Raw genomic sequence first — 19,345 nt, 5'->3', positions numbered from 1 at the left:
TAATTGTTATCCCTGGTACCCAGGGCCTGGGTACTAAAGAGGGGCCCTATGGGCTGCAGCATATATTATACCACCCAAAGGGACCCACACAAAAACTGCACACAGACTGCCATTGCAAGATGCGTGAAATGGTGCAAACCATTTTGAAAACACGATATGGCACACTCCCTGTGTGCCTTGCCAAGGTACACTGCATTTACTATATGGAAGTCACCCCAACAGCAGGCCTTAGAGCCCTAAGGCAGGGTGCAGTATATTATATGTAAGTGCACATCAGCCAAAGCAGATGTCTAGTTCCATTGCTAGATATGCAAGTGATCAGGCAGCCATCATAAGGACATGCAGTGGGCACTGGTCATTACGAGTTACCCAGCTACATGATGGCTGAACTGAAACTAATGTCGTTTGGTATCAAACTCCTTGTCTTAATAAATCTTTACTGATGCCAGTACTAGATTTATGATGACATGCACCCAGAGGGCACCTTAGAAGTGACCCCCGAAAAACTACAAGTCCCCTAGTGTGCCAGCTGACTGGTATCACTGAGCTTGCGGCCACAGACAAGTGTCTGACCTCCTGTAGGTGAGAGCCTGTGCTCTTAGAGGCCAGCAACAATGCCTGCCCCAGAGGAAGGTGTTTAAACCTCTTCCAGCAGGATGGCTTGTGAATTAGCATGTTAAGGCCAGAGGCTTCAAAGCCTCTGCCACTGTTGATATGCAACAACGGCTTCCACCCAGACCTGGGGAATGCCACCTCCTGCCCTGTGGCCCATTTGGCACCAGAGCAGGTGGGAAATTAGTTAGTCAGAAGGCGTGCCGCAATTTCAGGCTAGACACACCCCTAAGGTGGGCAATATGAAGTGAACACCCAAGAAAGGGTTTCACCATTTTGAATTTAGTGAAACTTAAAACTCTGGGTCAGAATTATGTCCACTCTCCACAGGAAGTGGTCATATGGGGGGTGCAGTCACCCCAGAAATAAGGAGCCTATTGGCTACTGTCCTACACTCCCCTAAATTCAGTATTTAGGGCTCCCCCTGTCGCCAGGAATTCAGATAGATGGAAACCAAGGTAAGAATAAAGAAGAGCTGAAGTCGTGAGAACAGAGGCCCATACCTGCCAACGTGTAGAACAGTCTCACAGTGTGAGGAGGGGGTGGGGCCTAAGGGGTGAGGCCTCATGTCGAGAAGTACCTATGAGGCCCTTTTGAAACCCACCACGCCCCCAATCCCCCCCCCAAAAAAAAAGGTTGCTGAGGCTGGTGCCATGTCCTGGGGTGTTTTCACAACCCTTAATGCACATCGGCAGTTCAAAGCCTCAGAAAACGAGCTGGAAAGCCACTATTTACACTGGTTTTCAGCTCGTTTTTCCAGCCACCATGTGATATTGGCTGCTCACCGGGACACCGAGTGATGGGAGCCGATAGCGTGTGTCCAACGGTGGCTTCATATGAGTTGGCAGGTATGGAGGTCCTGCACCAAGACTGACGACAAACCCTGTATGGCTGCTTGCACCTTCGACTGTCACAAAGACCGACTTGACCAGAAGCTTCCTAAACTTGGAGGACTGTTCTCACCTTCAACAACCAAGCCACATCTTCCTTGGGGTGTAAGAGCCATCCCCCTGCATCTGCAGGCACCAACCGCATTAACCCGGTACTTCATCTTGCTGGCCATCGGGCCCACTGAGAGAGAAACTCACCAGGATGAGCTTGTCTTGAGTCTAGGACATCAGACCCGTCACTCTCACCAGTTCTTGAGACGCTGATCCCTCCCGGAGCCTCTCAGGACCAATAGTCAGGGAGTCGGAGCCCTTGCAACTAAAAAGGCTTGTTGTGTGTCCAGTCCGGACAACACTGACCCCGATCTGCCATCTAGGAAATTCATTATCCACAAGGCCTTTGTCGAGAGTGCTCCTGCTACCCTGCTTTCTCTCTCTCCAGGTCACCAAAGCCAATTTAGAGCCTCTAACTACAGCAACCCGCTGGACAAAACACCTCTGCACCCGAGCCCCCCAGCTCAGGTTCACATAAACTAGCTTTGTTTCTGTGCTCCAGGGACCCTCAAGAGCCGAGCCCCTCTTTGGGGTCTGTTGGACTTGTCCCCAAGTCCCCACTTGCAACCTATCTTTTGCAGATACTTCTTCCATAGACTTTAACGGCTAGCGCTCGAGGCTACCAACAAGACCAGCACCTTGACACCCAGACACACCAGGGCAGGTAAAATCGGACTACTTGTGGTTTCTTGAACCTTGGCCCCTAAGCACCTTATTTCCCAGAAGGCACCCTCCAAAAAGGTTTGCAAGTATATCTATGCAGTGTGTTTCTCTCAAAGGAAACATTAGAGCATTCAAGGCTCATACCTCAAAGCCATTATTCGACTGTATTTTCTATTTCTACAAAAATCCATAACTCCGATAGTACTTACCCGATTCCGACAATCTTGATGTCTAAAATTATATAAAAATATGTGCTATTTTTCTAAAGTGGTCTCGAATGCTTAACACTACCCTCTGATAGGCCAAATTGCTCTTCCACACTATCCCAAATAGAGCACTTGTGATTTTTAATTTAAGCCCTGCGAACCAAAAAGGGTCATCTGTACTATTTACATGCTGTGTCCTTACATTGAACTACCACATAAAAAGCCACCTTCCTACATCCGCCATCAGTACGGCAGCCCTTTGTGAATTAGGCCCTGAGTGTGCTTGTCAGTTCATTATTGAGCGTATGTTTCTTTGTCCATCACTGAATGCATTCTTGTCTGTTCATCACTGAGTGTATGCTTCCTGTTTTCATTCATTATATTTTTTCTGTTTATATAGAAGATGTCTGGTATGTTTGTCTGCGTGTCTCTGAGTGTCTGCATATTTTTTCATTATTGAGTTATGTTTCTAAGTCCATAACTCATTGTGCACTTGTTCCTTTCATCACTGAGTGTATGTTCGCCTATTCACCATTGAGTGTAGGCTTGTCTTTTCATCATTCAATGTATGCTGGTTTGTTCATCACTTAGTGTATTTGTTGGGTAATCACTGACTGTGTGTCTGACAGGACAACAATGAGTGTATTCTTGTCCATTCATCATTCAATGCATGTTTGTCTGTTCATTACTGAGTGCTCATCGCGGAGTGTATGTTTGTCTGTCACAGAGTGTATGTTTGTCACTGAGTGTATCCTTGTCAATTTTTGCTTGCTTGTTCATCATTCCATGTATTCTTGTTTGTTCATCCCTGAATGCATGATTTGACTGTTTATAATTTAAGTGTACGCTTGTTCATCATTGAGTTTACATTTGTCTGTTCATCACTGCATGAATGTGTGTTTGTCCATCACTGAGTGTATATTTGTCTGTCCATCCTTCATATCTCTGTTTGTTCATTGTTGTGTTTGTCGGTTCATCTTTCAGCGCATGTTTATCTTTTCATCATTTAGTATATGTTTGTCTGTCATCATTCAGGGTATGTTTGTTCACCAATGAGCATATGTTTGTCTTCATCCTTAAGTATTTTTGTCTGTTCATCACAATGTGTATGCTTGCCTGTTCAACACTGGGTGCCCATCCAACACTGATTTGATGTCAGTCTGTACATCATTACGTGTATGTTAATCACTGAGTGTATGTTTGTATGTTCATCATTCAATGTATGTTTGTCAATTCATCATTCAATGCATGTTTGTCTTTTCTCTGTTCATCATTAAGCATGTGTTTGTCTATTCATCATTCAGTGTCTGTTTGTCTGTTCATCACTAAGTGTATCCTTGTCAGGCACATAGTGGTCGTTCTCACCTTCTCTGGCAGTGTATTCATTGTCCTCGATGATCCTGGCCAAGCCGAAGTCTGCAATTTTGCACACAAGTGTTCCTGAAACAAGGATGTTGGCAGCTCTCAGATCTCTGTGGATGTAGTTTTTCTGCTCAATGAAAGCCATCCCTTCTGCAATCTGTGAAGAATGCAAAGAGTTTACCTACTGCAATTTCCATTACAAAAACAAGCACACCTATTGTGACACAGAACATGCTGAGGCTCATGAATTCATCAATACTTTGGTGGTGCCAGGGTTCTTATGAGTGCAACAGCAACAGCAGCCTCTGCATGGATGGACACATGCAGACCATGGGGATTTCAGAATACATTACAGATACAGGGATCCATTTGGAATTTAGGATTGATGGGAGGTTACCTTCACAGAATTATTACGGTCTAAAATTGAACTTGAGTCTGTGGCCACTGAATACATTTACACTTCAGACACTTACCATGCTGAGGAATCTTGATAGGCCAAAACTCTTAAATGGCACAGAGACCCAACTCTATGGAGTCAAGAAACTATTAAGGAACACACTGTGTAGGATTTCAAGAAACCATGTGGGTGGACCAGATCACTCAAGGACATAGGGATTTAGTTTAGGGCATAAACCCTGGTTCCACAAGCAACACATTTGAATATGAAAGAATTTGAATGTAGAAAAAATGCTAGATTGTTCAGTACTCCAGGCTAGATTTGCTTGCTGGAGTCCTCCACTTGAAAAAGGAATTTTCCCATATGTTGAAGTAATTTGGCACCGCTACCAGGTGATGCCATATGGCTGTGGTCAGACACACACCTTTGTCTCCTTACTAACAACAAACTGGTTAACCTTCTGCTAAATGGATCAAACTATATATATTCCTTACCCTTGTTTTCAAGGCAATTCACATCACTATACTTCATTACCTCTCTCAAAATCTACCCTAAAATGCCCTCTCCTCATCACTGCACTTTATCTTATGCTGATGACACGCAAATCATCATGTCCATCACTGATAACATGCCTCTCGTGGCTGATAAATTTAAACAATGCATGACCAGCATTAGTATCTGGATGACAGAGAACTTCCTTAAAGTTAAATGTGTGCCAAGCAGAGGTACTTGTGTTTGGGGCCCAGCATTCTAGCTGGTCTGAACTATGGTGGCCGGAGGCTTGTGGCCCGCTACCTATCCCAGTGGAGTCGGCAAGCAATCTTGGGGTCCTGTTTGACAACTCTCTCAATTTTGAGTCACAGGTTAGCTGTACTACTTGCAGTTGTTTTTATATCATCAAGGCTCTGAGGAAAATCTTTCCCTTTACTCCTCTTGAACTGCGCAAATCAGTAGTCATTGTCCTGATCACACCTTGCTTAGGGCCAGATGCATCAAAGGGTTTTGCCCATTCTGTGTCTATGGGAAAATGTGTTCATGCATATGGCCCTTAGACTATTGTAATGCAGTCTACTTGAACATCAATAATTATTCTCTGAATAAACTTCAGGTTATTCAGAATGCTGCTGGACATCTAATTTTGAACAATCCAAAACATTTCTCGGTCAGGGAAGGTACTCGCACTCTCCACGGGTTAATGGTTAGAAAGGAGATAATCTTCAAAATGCTTTACATGGTCTTTCTGGCTATACACCACAAAGCACAAAGACAGTTTAGTTCACTATTTTATTGGTTCCTCACCACGTAGATTACTCAGATCAGCATTCTGTTGCGGCAGTGCAACTCTGGAACACTGCCCGCTCATCTCTCGGAAGTTAAATATTTTTCTTCTTTTTGAAAACATCTTTAAACTTGGCTCTTTTCTTTGTAATCCCTTCCCTTGAGAGCTTCCACCCTTCATTGGTGTAGTTCCCTTTTTGACACAGCGCTTTGACACCTTTGGCTTTAGTGTGCTTTATAAATTTGTTTTTCATTTCATTCTGTCAAACATCACCTCCTAGATGTACCCACAAGAACCTGTAGCTGGATCTTGGAAATTCTCCCACCATCATGATCAAATATGCACTTAAAGCCCACCTCCCATGGTTAGAGGAACAGCATGACTTATGCTACATCCCTGCCCCCTAATGCCTGGTTCTACCTCACTCATAGCAATGCACATATGTAATCTATGTAGTATATTTTTTGTTTCTTAATACTCTTTTGTCTATCTCACTTCCCATAATCCAAATTTTATCTCTACCTCTGTGTACTCACACATGCACTAATGTTTTAAGATAGCACATTAACGCTGTGTGCAGTGTTTCTGATTGCAATGACTGTAAATATATACTAATATAAATATAATCACTGCTTTGACAAATGGGTGACAGTTTGGCTACTCATTCTGATGTTGCTAGAATTTCCCCAGCTGGTGGTGCTGGTTGCTTCAACCAATGGGTTGAAAACATTCGCAGAACAGGCAAAACCTCTCTAGGACACCATATGGTACATTATGAAAGTGCTTCTAGAGCCTGCACACGGTTTATGAGGCATCTGATCACTTCTGTATTACAGAAGGGGCCCACATACCATACTCCCTACAGTAAGACAGATTGTGCATGCGCACATTTTGCACTCGAGGTATCACAATGGGGCACTCTCTCATTTGTATGGGGGTTTTGCTTCATTCAAATGTGGGAATGTCCATGCTCCATTTCTCATCCCATTTTATTGACACAGATGTATGGGACAAAAGGCTGTCAAGGGAATCACAAAAGTAGTTGTGGACATTAGTGCACCATCTCAATAGTGTCACTTGGGAGTGTGAATGGGGGTCTCAAGGACATTTACAGGCACCATACCCACATGCAGCTCCCATCACACACACTAGTTACATGTGTGAAGATCCCTATCCCTGAATCTCTGCCAGGTCTTCTTTTTTAAAAGACATACTGGACCAGCGACCCTACACTGGCACTGGGCGTAGTGCATTTTATTTGTATTATGGCATACTCTCCCACTTTGGGTGCATCTGTACAGACCATGCCAGCATGCCATGTTACTGTTCATGGCCATGTCCATAAGAATGGTCATGAATTTAACCTTGTCTTTGTCTTAGGGAGATCTGTTGGGAGCTTTCATTATTATCACTTCCACAGAGGGATTATGTAGTGCTTCACAAGGAGTCCCCTCAGAGAATATGTGTATTTGGGTTAGTTTTGGCAGATCAAACCTGTCAATATTTAGCAGGGAAAATTTCACAGTAATAACTGGGAAATGCAGGATTCCTGTGAGGAGGAGAATCAGAAAGGAGAAAGTAAGACAAATAGCATTGCATCATCAATGAACGGGAAGGAGGTAGGGGGAAATCTTTTAGGAGGCTAGGTTTAGGGAGAGACAGCGAGAAAGAATGTTACAACAAGAATGGGATGGGTAGAGAAGACATCTATGGAAAGGAAAGTGAGTGAGAGAACAATAAAAGGGAGATTGTATGAAGCACTGTGTGCCGCTTTGTACCTGAGCAGAGAAATCGATCAGTTTGGGGAGCGGCATCTTATTACCATCATCACTTTTCAGGAAATCCAGCAGGCTCCCTGCAAGTAAGAAACAGGAAAAAAATGTTAAAGGCCAAGTGGGAAGCTTCCACCCTGTATGCTTGGGTTTGTTCAGTGGTCATCAACATGAATACTTGGCCATGGTTATATACTGCTTTAGTCAGTATTCTTTATTTCCATACAGTGCCCCTCTCATTATTGCTATTATTTTTTCAGATTTATGTTCTTTTCTGTCCTGATGATGACCCAGTAAATTGTAAAGGTCAACGTTGTAGACGCTTCACTAGCAAATTGGGGAAGAAGCATCGGTTGTGATAGCGTCCTTCTGATTTGGACCATTTAATCGATAAAAAAAACACCCTGCCATTGTTTCTGATTACACGGTAAATTGTTTGTATAGGATTGTATAGCATAATATTTGAGCATGAATTGTCTGTTTGTATATTGTATTGTGATATAATTTTTGGTGAGTAATTATTTAAATTATCTCAATTGCTTTAAACAAAAATCTGTGTGGGCACAATTTCCTTCTCAATTGTATAACTATGGTACATACATACTTTTTCCCCTGGAACCTCTGTGGCTTCTACATGTTTTGACTGCCACTGGTTCTATGTCAGTAGAGCTGCCTGTGTTGTTGCAAAATCTGGGTATCAGGCAAAGCACATTCTACAGAGGTCGCCGGCATCTCCCACCTTCTACATTGTGGATCTCAATTGCAGGAGCTATCAGCTTCAACAACACAACAATGTGAGCAAGTATATCCCTTGTATCTGTAGATTGGTATTTCAAGGATCTAAGTTGTTTGTGATTCTGTAACGGTGGTGGATCCAAAATAATATCTCAAGAAGGATGAGACTGTATTTATGGAATCCTTTCCAAAGGAGTTTGTGGTGCGGCTCTCAAATACGGTGACACCAAATTAACTTGTCTGAAGTTGTATGGAAGATTTTTTCATTACAAACAAATGGAAAATCAATTTGAAAGTGATAAAATAGCCATTAAATTTAAGTCCAAAAGACCTATTTCTATTCCTTTTCGAGGACTGCAATAGGAAAAGTGGCAGAAAACAGCACCAACTATTCCAACAATTCCTAAAAATTGTATTAACCAATGACAAACAAATCAAGGGAGGGACAAGGAGCGGTTTAAATAGACCCAGCATCCATGCTCCTAAATAGACAGTAAAACATTAGGAAGGATGCGATTCCTCATAGAAGGGAAGAGGGAGCACACGCAGGTGGATCAGATGAAATGACCAGAGGGTTCCTGGAGGGGATCCAAGTGATCAGATCTGAATTGCCTACACACACCCAAAGGGTATAATACATCATCATAGGGAGCTCCTCGTTGGGCTGGCGCTGCAATGCCCGACGGGCCCCTCAATGGGGCTCTTTGTGAGAGATCTTTGCCCTATGATGAGTGCAGGTGAGGGAGTGCATGTGTAGGCTGGTAGTGGTACATACGTGATTAATGGATCAGTGGTACCCTTTACACAGTAAAAACAGGGGAGCTATTTTTTGGTAACAATGCACAAAGATAGCTTCAGTGAGTGTTGAATATGGTCAATATGTTTCATGCCTCTGTGCCTGGAGGGTCAGTGGCATTTCATCAGAATCAGGTTAATACCTACCCTACGGAGGATTGTACCCCAGGTAGTAGTGAAGGGTTTCCAATCCGAATTAATTATACTGCACCTCAGGAGGAGCTACGCTAGCAACCAAGATGGCCGCGTAAGCTCCCGGCTCCGCCGACCTCCGCCAGCAGCTCGTATATCCTGCTACCAATCCTGAATTCGCACCAGACTCCCGGGTTCATGAAGTATTTCTGCTTCTAAAGGTGTAATCCCGAGATTTTTATCTTATCGGATGCCGAAGATACGCCGTGTTCCCATTCTCGGCCTAACATCGTGTGGAAGCCGGGGCCTCGATTTCTAGCCTATCCGGGTTGGAGTTGATCAACATCGGCCGCTGGACCTGTACTGAGCCCGGTCCTCCGAAGTGTACCGTAAACTGTTTGTTTTGGATGGTGACATTGTGAACGGTCTACACCGTGGAGACAACAGCGTACCGCACCGGTTGCCGCGTTCGGGGATCCGGCGCCCGGAGACCCTACTACCTTCCCGGGGTTGACGGGCCGGGGCCCTCGCTGCCGGCGAAGGTGTCGATCTTGCACGACGGAGAGCGCCCACTGTTGTCATCGGATTCGCGTGGCCTGTTACCCCGGAGAAGCCGGCCTCCGGGGTTCGAATCCTGCTCTGCCTCTTCGTGAGAGGAGATGGGGCGGACGGAAGGAACGCCATCGCTACTGGCCGTCATGGCCGCCATTGAGGCGCTCCATTCACTATCCTCCGCTGTATTCCGGACACTGATCGTGCAAGTGGACGGTATCTTGGGACCGGTGCACGACTCTCCGTTAAGTTCTCATCTATCTGTGGTACAAGCGGTGCAATGTACGCCTGAGATCGAGGTCCCCGAGCATAACCCGGATTTAATGTGCTTTGTCGGCTCCCAATTCACAGCCAGCAAGCCCGTGATTAGCGCTAGCGTTCCCTGCTCGATCCTGCTGCCGCCTCATGCAGATATGGACAGTCTTCTGTACTGTAACAAGTTCCTCAGTGACTGTTGGAGAGACTCGATATTTCTGGACACTTTCCCTCGCTCTTTTGTGAACATCGTGAACTTCTATCCGGTTGTTGATCCTGCAACACTGACGTGAACTTTAACGAACGTTCTGCTTTTTTCACTGAGATGGTGGCTCGAGTGAAAAAGACTCTCACGAAATACCGTACCGGCCAGGGTTGAACTTGAGGGCCTGGGTTTGATAAAATAGCTTGATTCAATGCCGGGATTGTCACATGTAACGTGATGGGAGTTGGGTGGTGCTTTGCTACACTCCCCCGATTGGTTTGTATATTTCGCTATATTTTGGTTTGACTATATCTCGGGGTGGTCGCTTCTGGCGGGGGGTACGGGAGACCGGGGGTGTATTTGCTTTTTATGACATTTCCTCCTCCATCTTTTCACTTCCTTGGGGTTAGTTTAGTGGGCGACAGGCACGCTGCTAGTGGGGTTAGGTCGTAGCCATCCGCAGGGGTGCAGGGTGGGGGGTTGAGTTGTTTTTTTTTCCTTTATTTTGTTCTATGACCTTTCTTTTTCCCTTTTCCCTTCTTCACAAGATATGTGGCATATTCTCCTGATCCTTTATTCCTCATATTCGGGTGTCGAGTGTTCGATCTTCATATCCTGTATTCTGGGTGGGCGGGATCCGATGATGTTTGCTTAAGGTTATCTGTACCGTATTGTTTTACCTCAGCTCTAAGCTGGTATTGATGTCTTTCAGATGCCTATAATTGTTGTGTATTGTCTTAATTGAATTGCCCGTTCACCATTACGATATGTTCCACCAAATGATGCCCGATGTGTATATTTCTACTCTTGTGTTATAATTAATAAAAATATATAAAAAAAAAATTATACTGCACCTGCTGCGGTGCAAGAAAGGAGATCCAACTCTAAAGTTAAGTTAACGGTAAGCCCTTAGGTAAGGCAGAGGACCGCGCCTAGATGTGGGGAGGCCTACAGGTCAGCAGAAGAGGGTAGGTCCCAGTTAATAACCGCAAGGTCTACTTTAGGGATGTTCTCTCAGATGGCTTCTGCAATATGGATTGTAAATAAAAGTAGTCTGAAAAAGTAATATCAGTGGCGTGGTTCGTAAAGAAAAGCATACTTATTTGAAGAAAAGTGAATTAGGAAATTATGTAAAAAATACCAAACTAAAAAGCAAATATTCCGGAAAATAGTTTTCTGACTATTTGACTATAAAAAGTTGTATTTTGAAGCAAATGATTCAAAAACTATTTAAACTCCTGAAATATAATTCTAAGTTTAGTATTGCTTTTCTATGAGACTGTAGTTATAGAGAGTATTCAAGGAGGGTTATGGTTCATGCGTACAATGTCAAAGGGTTTTAGTTCCACAGTACTATTGGCTGTGAGCAGTGGTTTAACAATTCTATTCCATGGGAGCTATGGTTCAGTATTGCTGTCCCAAAGGGTTGTAGCTCCTAGGTGATTGGAGTTCTACATTAGTTTCCCAAAAGGACATACATTGAGTTTCTAAAATGCAATACCAAGGGGGTATGGTTCTGGAGTACTGTCCCAAGGATGTGGTTCTTATTAAAGTCTCCCGACTACGCCAGGGCTTCTCATACCCTTTTCCATGTATTCGGTGATGATGAAGATTGGTTCCTCCTTTGTAACCACAGCGTTAAGTTTCACCAGCTTGTCGTGCTGCAGAGCCTTCATCAGGTTTGCCTCATCCAGAAAAGCTTCCACTGACATACTCCCTGGCTTCATGGTCTTCACTGCAACTTTGGTGTGCTTGTTGTAAGTAGCTTTAAGACAAAATAAAGACAGTTTCTATTAGGGGAATGCCAACAGGTGTATACAAGGGCCTGTGTTTTTCATACATGCTGTACATCATTTTGGTCAATAAAGGCAAGACATTCTGGATTCCACCATACAGGTTAATATGTCAATCAGATGTAAACTAAACCTAGATCATAATATTCTACTGACTTTAGACATATTTTAATAAATTACTTGGTTGAGAAGATTTTGAAAGGAATATCTGATGTGGAGTAACAAAAAAATTACCTTGTGATTAGCAATTGACTGGTGCATAAAAATGTATTTGGAAATACCAGATTTCCTTTCCTCTTAGATGTAGTTAAGAATTTCTATCAGGTCGGAAATTATATTTTATATGAACAAAAAAACAAACTGGTTTGGTTAGGAATAATGAAGGTACTTCTGCAAGATGACTCTGGTGTAGAATCATGACTTTAACCAGCTGTATCTGGCCCGGTAAACTTCCATGTAGTGTGTGCCATCAAGAAAAATGTCAATTAACATCAATTAGCAATTTACCGTAATTTGTCAAAACAGTGAGATCCCTTCTGGGTGATTTCTGTAAGAAAATACTTGAATTGAGAGACTCAGTTTAGTGTTGTCCATCTTAGTTTCAACCAACTAGTGAACATACCCTTCTATCTTGAAGGCACCACATCAATCAGGAAAACTATTCAGATATCGCAGACCCAGGCTCCAATAAACACAACTCCTAAATTCTGCAAACATCCCTTTAACCTATTTATACCGAACACTGACAATCGCCAAAAGATAATCCAAGACTCTCTAGCCAAATCTCCTTTCATCGCAATCAATTGACCTATTTTCCCCCAAGGAAACTACTGCCTGTAGGGTGTGCTGTTTATTATGATTTACCCTGGTTACCTTCGCATTGATAGCATGACTGGTCAGGAGTGAGAGTGGGTGGGTTAGGGAGGGGGAAGTTGGGATTACACAGGTTCTTGTTGTTCACTAGAAATGTACATGGCTTTTTGTTTGAGGAATCCTATATCGAGACTTTTCTGCTTATACTGCCAACGGTATTACTTGAGATTATGATCCTTGGTGTTATAATTTACACTGAATTATATACGCAGAATCTGCAGACAGCATATGCAATGTAAGTACTTTAAAAGGAAAAAGACTGCCTCTGTACAATCTTATTGCATTGTATAAGATAATAAAGTGATCAATACAGTCTGTTAAAAAAAAATGACCTATTCTCAATGCTTCCTTGAGCTGCCTGGGGAAACAAGAAGTCTACCAAATCACTCCTGTCAGACAGCCCTCATAAAGGAAGGATGGGTACTCTAGCCCCTGAAATCAACAGCCTGTTAAACTGCCAATCAAATATAGTCAAGTCTTAAGATCATTTACCATACTACCATCAAATCTCTACCAAAATAGTGCTGCTGATCTAAAAGACTCGGCTAAGGTCTGCCCATTTCTAACATAGCCATTACTGGAATGGGGTAACCCAATAAGGTTCAAGGACCTGGGTGAAACGTTATATAGAAAAACAATGGTCCCAACCAAATAGTTTCTTTCAAAGAACAAAATCTATACTGAGTAAATTGTTTAAATGAGCTTCTTCAATCAATAACGCTCTATTGAATCAATCAATTTTAGCAAAAAACAATTTTCAACACATTAATTTTTGTCGAAAAACCTGACACAAACCAAAGTATTATTCGAAACAGTTCGGAGTTTAATGTTTCACTCCATTAAAACTCAATAATTGAATATATACACATTTTTCATTTATATACAATTCGGACTAACGGTAAAAAGAAGAGCAGTCAGCTTCTAAAAGAAGTGCAGAAAAAAGGAGAAGAAATAGTGATTGTGATAAGAAGGGTGCAAGCCTCAAAAGAAAATTAGTGACAAGTGAAATAGAAATTCGGATTTGATTTATGCTGTACTCGGAATCCAGCTAGTTATTTTCTAAATAGGCCACAGATAGTTGTTATTATCTCCACTCATTTATACAGTCACAGGTGACATGTATAATGGTTTCCAGCGTGGTCCTATTTGTATAGCTTAAAGAAAGGCGTCGACGTTTCGACCCGTCTTTTGGTGCGTGGGCAAGTTGGAGCCTCGACCTGCGGGTCTTCCTCAGGACGGATGTTGCACATGCGTTTTTACCGTAGACTTCACACAACAGTATCCTAAGTTAAAATTCATAAAAAGATTGGTGGTCAGGATTTTTGATAGTGTATATGGATTTTAACTTTCCATAACCGATATGTTTCTTACCCAATGATTATTTATGGGCTGCCTCCATCATCCTATTTCGAATATGGACGAAAGATGTAATTCAATTGTAGAGACCCACCCTGAACTGGGTGGTACGGCGTCTGAGTTGGTTGTCCAGACCTTGATGGTTAAAATTCAAGCAGAACGTCCCTGGACACTTCTGTGTCAGGCGTTGTGCATATCAAGTGTCAGCCAGTTGGAATTTTGCAATTGTTCCAAAACAGTTCCTGATTGAATAAGTTACCAGGCGCTCTCTGACTCGCGTCTGTTGCCGCAGAAAATGCCGACCTGCCGTGTCAAGTTCAGTCGCGCCTGAACTTGACACGGCAGGTCGGCATTTTCTGCGGCAACAGACGCGAGTCAGAGAGCGCCTGGTAACTTATTCAATCAGGAACTGTTTTGGAACAATTGCAAAATTCCAACTGGCTGACACTTGATATGCACAACGCCTGACACAGAAGTGTCCAGGGACGTTCTGCTTGAATTTTAACCATCAAGGTCTGGACAACCAACTCAGACGCCGTACCACCCAGTTCAGGGTGGGTCTCTACGATTGAATTACATCTTTCGTCCATATTCGAAATAGGATGATGGAGGCAGCCCATAAATAATCATTGGGTAAGAAACATATCGGTTATGGAAAGTTAAAATCCATATACACTATCAAAAATCCTGACCACCAATCTTTTTATGAATTTTAACTTAGGATACTGTTGTGTGAAGTCTACGGTAAAAACGCATGTGCAACATCCGTCCTGAGGAAGACCCGCAGGTCGAGGCTCCAACTTGCCCACGCACCAAAAGACGGGTCGAAACGTCGACGCCTTTCTTTAAGCTATACAAATAGGACCACGCTGGAAACCATTATACATGTCACCTGTGACTGTATAAATGAGTGGAGATAATAACAACTATCTGTGGCCTATTTAGAAAATAACTAGCTGGATTCCGAGTACAGCATAAATCAAATCCGAATTTCTATTTCACTTGTCACTAATTTTCTTTTGAGGCTTGCACCCTTCTTATCACAATCACTATTTCTTCTCCTTTTTTCTGCACTTCTTTTAGAAGCTGACTGCTCTTCTTTTTACCGTTAGTCCGAATTGTATATAAATGAAAAATGTGTATATATTCAATTATTGAGTTTTAATGGAGTGAAACATTAAACTCCGAACTGTTTCGAATAATACTTTGGTTTGTGTCAGGTTTTTCGACAAAAATTAATGTGTTGAAAATTGTTTTTTGCTAAAATTGATTGATTCAATAGAGCGTTATTGATTGAAGAAGCTCATTTAAACAATTTACTCAGTATAGATTTCATTTCTAACATAGGCTGCTATCCAAAATCATGAAAGCGGCAATAACAATTTTGACAGCTCTTTGTGGTACACATAGTTTGTCACGACTGTCAATCTGGCATCATACCAGACAGAGGCATGGAAACCAGATTGGCAAACATCAGGTAGGACCCACTATCTTCAGTGGATGCTAATCAATCTGGAGTACTTCTTATCCTACTAGAGTTGTCTGCATCATACAAGATAGCTAATCAAGACGTACCCCTCCTAAGAAAGGAATCATATCCTTGGCCTAATGGCTCTTCTGTTTATTGGATCCAATCCTCCTTAACGGGGGTGAAGCAACAAAAATGATTTAGTTAATCAAGAAATACTACTCCAAAGACAGGAATTAGGACCTTGGATTTACGGCTCTTCAGTTTACTGGATCCAATCCTCCTTAACGGGGGTTCAAAGTCGGGACCACAAATTATTTAGTTAACCAGGACATACTACTCCAAAGACAGGAATCATGACCTTGGAGTAATGGCTCTTCAGTTCTCTTTATCCAATCCTCCCTTAATGAGGGACCAAAGGTAGCACCAACATTAATTTAAAATGTCTGCTGGTGACATGCAGGTCGACATGCGAATGAACACAAGAAATTCTATTCTAAGATTGCTAATAGCCTCATATAGATATTCTTCCAGATGAAAGACAATTTCTTGTACTTTAATGATTCAAAAACTGAGGACACAAAATCAAACAGCAAAGCTTTGTTTAAACTTAATGAAACACATCAATATTACCCCAGCCCTCTCAGTCGAGCAAAGGATTACATTCAAATTACTACCTACCATATTCAAATACTCTGGCAAGATAATCCATTCTGTCTGTGTAAATCTACCCCTCACTGCACATCAGGACGCAACCTCAGACCCAGCAGCACTGGTTAGACTGAAACTGCTACATACAGAAGAAAGAAAAATGGCGCTAAAAAGTGATAATACAGGGTATCGATTTCTTCATGCTTTGGGCCAACTTCCCTGCTCAGTTTACTAACCCTTGAAAAGTACTGAAAGCAAAGCTTTTCAAAGAAACCCATGATCTGTAAGCAGACACAATTAGAACCATCCCCTCTATTTTTATTGGAACAGCACTTCTCATCTTACATTAGCTCACCCTCTATTAACTTATCCCAGGGTCCCTTGAATACACCCTCATGATAATCTCTGATCCCATGGCCTGTAAAGACCCTAAGTCTTACAGTGTCCTATATTGTTCTTGCTTGTCTTACATGCTCTGCAAAATGGCTCTGTTGATGTGTTGTAGCATTACAAATCATACACCTAAATATTTATATTCAAGTACCTGTTTGAATTATTTTTTCCCGTTTATATCATTCACCATAACTGATGGATACTACAATATTATATTTCAATGTGCATATATAAATATTTGCTTCACAGATATATAAAATGTACATTTTATTTACATTTTAGATCAACCTGTATTCTAAAGCGCTTGACCCTCATATAAGTAAACACAATGTTTCTCATATAAATTAAAAATAGACGGGGAGGATCTTCACAACTTGGTGGTAAACCCAAAACTATCTCCACTTTGGATATCTTTCACAAAGTCCCAGTCAGACTTGTACAGGAGCACTTTTTGAAATAATGTTAACACTAACTCTTATTTGTTCCCCTTTCAGTGCCATCCTCTGGGTCAAACGCACATTATTTATTCTATCTCAGCCACCCCTGCAAATCCTCATTGTGGTCAGCTAGGGACAGGCAATCAATTGCTAGTCCATGAGACAGTCTTACATTTGTCTTACCTTTCCTCAGTTAATGTTTTCTTTATTTTTTGTCGCGGGTTTAATTTTGAATAAACTGCAACATTTCCTCAATTGTTCCCAATGAAGTATCAGTTTAGTCTTCAGCTTTAGGAATAGACCATGTTTCCTTCAGTATATTTGTCAGTAAAGAAAAACACCTGCCAGGGAAGGTTAATAGCATTTGGATTTGTAGAATTATGTTTGAGTGCTTCACTCCATGCCAGGGATAGAGGTATATTTGAGCTATATCTGTATCTATATTAGTTACATAATTGATATTGCCAGTTGCTCAATAAATGAGCAAGTCAACTTCTAGCCTCCTATCATGAAATATATCTTACACAAACTGACCACAAGATTTCTCAGGGGCACTTCCAGAATGGAGTTCCAGATCTGTTGTAAGTTGTATAAACAACTCCTGTTTTTGTATGACTCTAATGTACATTTTGTGAAAATTATAGAGAGAGCTGATAATTAATTATCAACTTATTAATCCTTCTGTTGCCTGCAATATTATGCGTGAATTCACACATAGCTTCCTTAAATCAACAGGGTGCTCTGTTTGAACTACAAGCATGCAGATGTAAAAAAAATCCATAAGATAATTTAGAGGGATTCCCAACACATAAGCTAAAGATGTTAAACATGCAGAGGTAAATAGGAACTCCAACAATGAAAGGACTCCAATATTGTTACAAGCTAAACTGAATACTTTTGTGCATTTTCTTTCTCTTAGGCTTTGAAAACAATCCACATTTCTGGGTTTTCTAATGTATGAGGGAGTCCCTTTGTGTACAGTAGTTAAGAATATTTTAACATAGTACCTAAATGGTTGAGAGGAGTGCACATGGTGGTGTATGTGTTAATTCCTTTTGTCTGTCTCTCATATTGGAATGGGACATTGACAGTTAGACCTAACACGCTTGAGGTAGTGTTTCCCTAAACTTTTTGCTTCTTCCTCATGGGTTTTGCTGATTCTCTTTTAGTGGCCTTAGAGCCCTGGGCACTTTCCCACTGTAAATGCTGTGTTAAAGTGTGCATGCCTTTCCTGCACACGTTAAGAAGCGGTGTTTACCTGATGTTTTTAAAACATCTCTCCAGCCTACCATTCCAGGCCTGTGTGTGCACACTTGCACCTATGGTTCTTTTAAACATGTGTCTAAGCTTGCCATTGCAGGCCTGTGTGTGCGCAGTTGCACGTATGCTCAGGTTGGCCTTTCTAAACCACTGACCAATCCTTAGAGGACCTTTCACTACCACTAGGGCACCAACGGGGTAAGTCTTAAGGGGTGAAGTAAGTGGTAGGTGAAAGGCTGGGCAGGACCACATGTGTGTTCCCTGACCAGGGAGTGAAGAATAACCATGTGTGTTTTCACTACCTATGAGGTTTGCTCTTCCCATAGGTTAACATGGGAGAACGGTTGAAAGTACTTAAAGCTGCAATAGTTGCTTACAGTGGAGCAGGCTCATAATGTTTCCTATCATTGGATTCACAATAACAAACCCTCGCCTGTGGTAAAGAAGGATTTGTCATTATTAACTTAGAAATGCCACTCCCAGAAAGTATGCATTTCTCTGCTCTAAAACTCTTTGTCTGCCGTTTAGTTTGACTCCAGTCCACAGTGGAGGATGTTGGATCACATTTGTGCATTCCCCAGAGACAGCTATACACACTGGGTATGCAACTGGAAAAACAGACCTATTCCATTTGAGGGCCTGGCGGGATAGATTGGAGGAAGAGGTTTTGACACTTGGCCTCTGGGAGCCAGATCATGGCCGAACTAAAGATTCAGATCTACATTCCACGGCTCCAAGGCAGACAGGACTGAAATTCAAGGGAGACATCTATGGTTCAAAGGGAAACACTCTGAACCACCCCCAACTTTAAAGGCAAAATACAGTATAACTACAGGTGCCATACTTAACCAGGGCAGAGATACACTTGTGGGGACGAATGACAGGAGATCCTGGAACTGCGTAGTGCACACTGCTAGAGGAATCTGTTGTGCACAAGGAGGATTAGTGGCATTGGAAGGGGCCGTACAGCCTTCCTGAATAGTGGCTGGCCTGGGCTGAGTATCTGATGCTGTGTGGCACCCTGAAGTGTGCTCTCCAAGGGCTTGTTGGCTTGCCCTCTGTTCTCTTGTGGAAGTCTCAGGGACATCAAAGACTTCCTGCTAGAACCCCACACCATCTACGTGTGTCACTTGGATAGCAGTTTCCCCTTATGTGCCCGCATCTTCTGCTGGATTCCCAATAGTAGCATGGTGTGAGCATGGCACTAA

At 42.3% G+C, this 19,345-nt stretch overlaps 1 protein-coding gene across 6 annotated transcripts in view; it reads right to left on the bottom strand.

The window, feature by feature from the left end:
* Window positions 1–19,345, bottom strand: part of HCK (HCK proto-oncogene, Src family tyrosine kinase) — a 183,243-nt gene that overhangs the window by 15,549 nt on the left and 148,349 nt on the right. For all 6 annotated transcript variants that reach the window (XM_078651770.1, XM_078651774.1, XM_078651771.1 and 3 more), the window contains 3 exons: window positions 11,489–11,671; window positions 7,239–7,315; window positions 3,788–3,941 (listed from right to left, as the gene is read on the bottom strand). In XM_078651770.1, coding sequence (XP_078507896.1) covers window positions 3,788–3,941; window positions 7,239–7,315; window positions 11,489–11,671 — 414 coding nt within the window. The remainder of the gene's footprint in view (window positions 1–3,787; window positions 3,942–7,238; window positions 7,316–11,488; window positions 11,672–19,345) is intronic.

The sequence above is a fragment of the Lissotriton helveticus genome, chromosome 7, assembly GCF_964261635.1.
Source record: "Lissotriton helveticus chromosome 7, aLisHel1.1, whole genome shotgun sequence".
Lineage (NCBI taxonomy): Eukaryota > Metazoa > Chordata > Amphibia > Caudata > Salamandridae > Lissotriton > Lissotriton helveticus.
The sequence above is the reverse complement of the archived record's forward strand: the minus strand, read 5'-3'. Positions and strand labels throughout refer to the sequence as shown.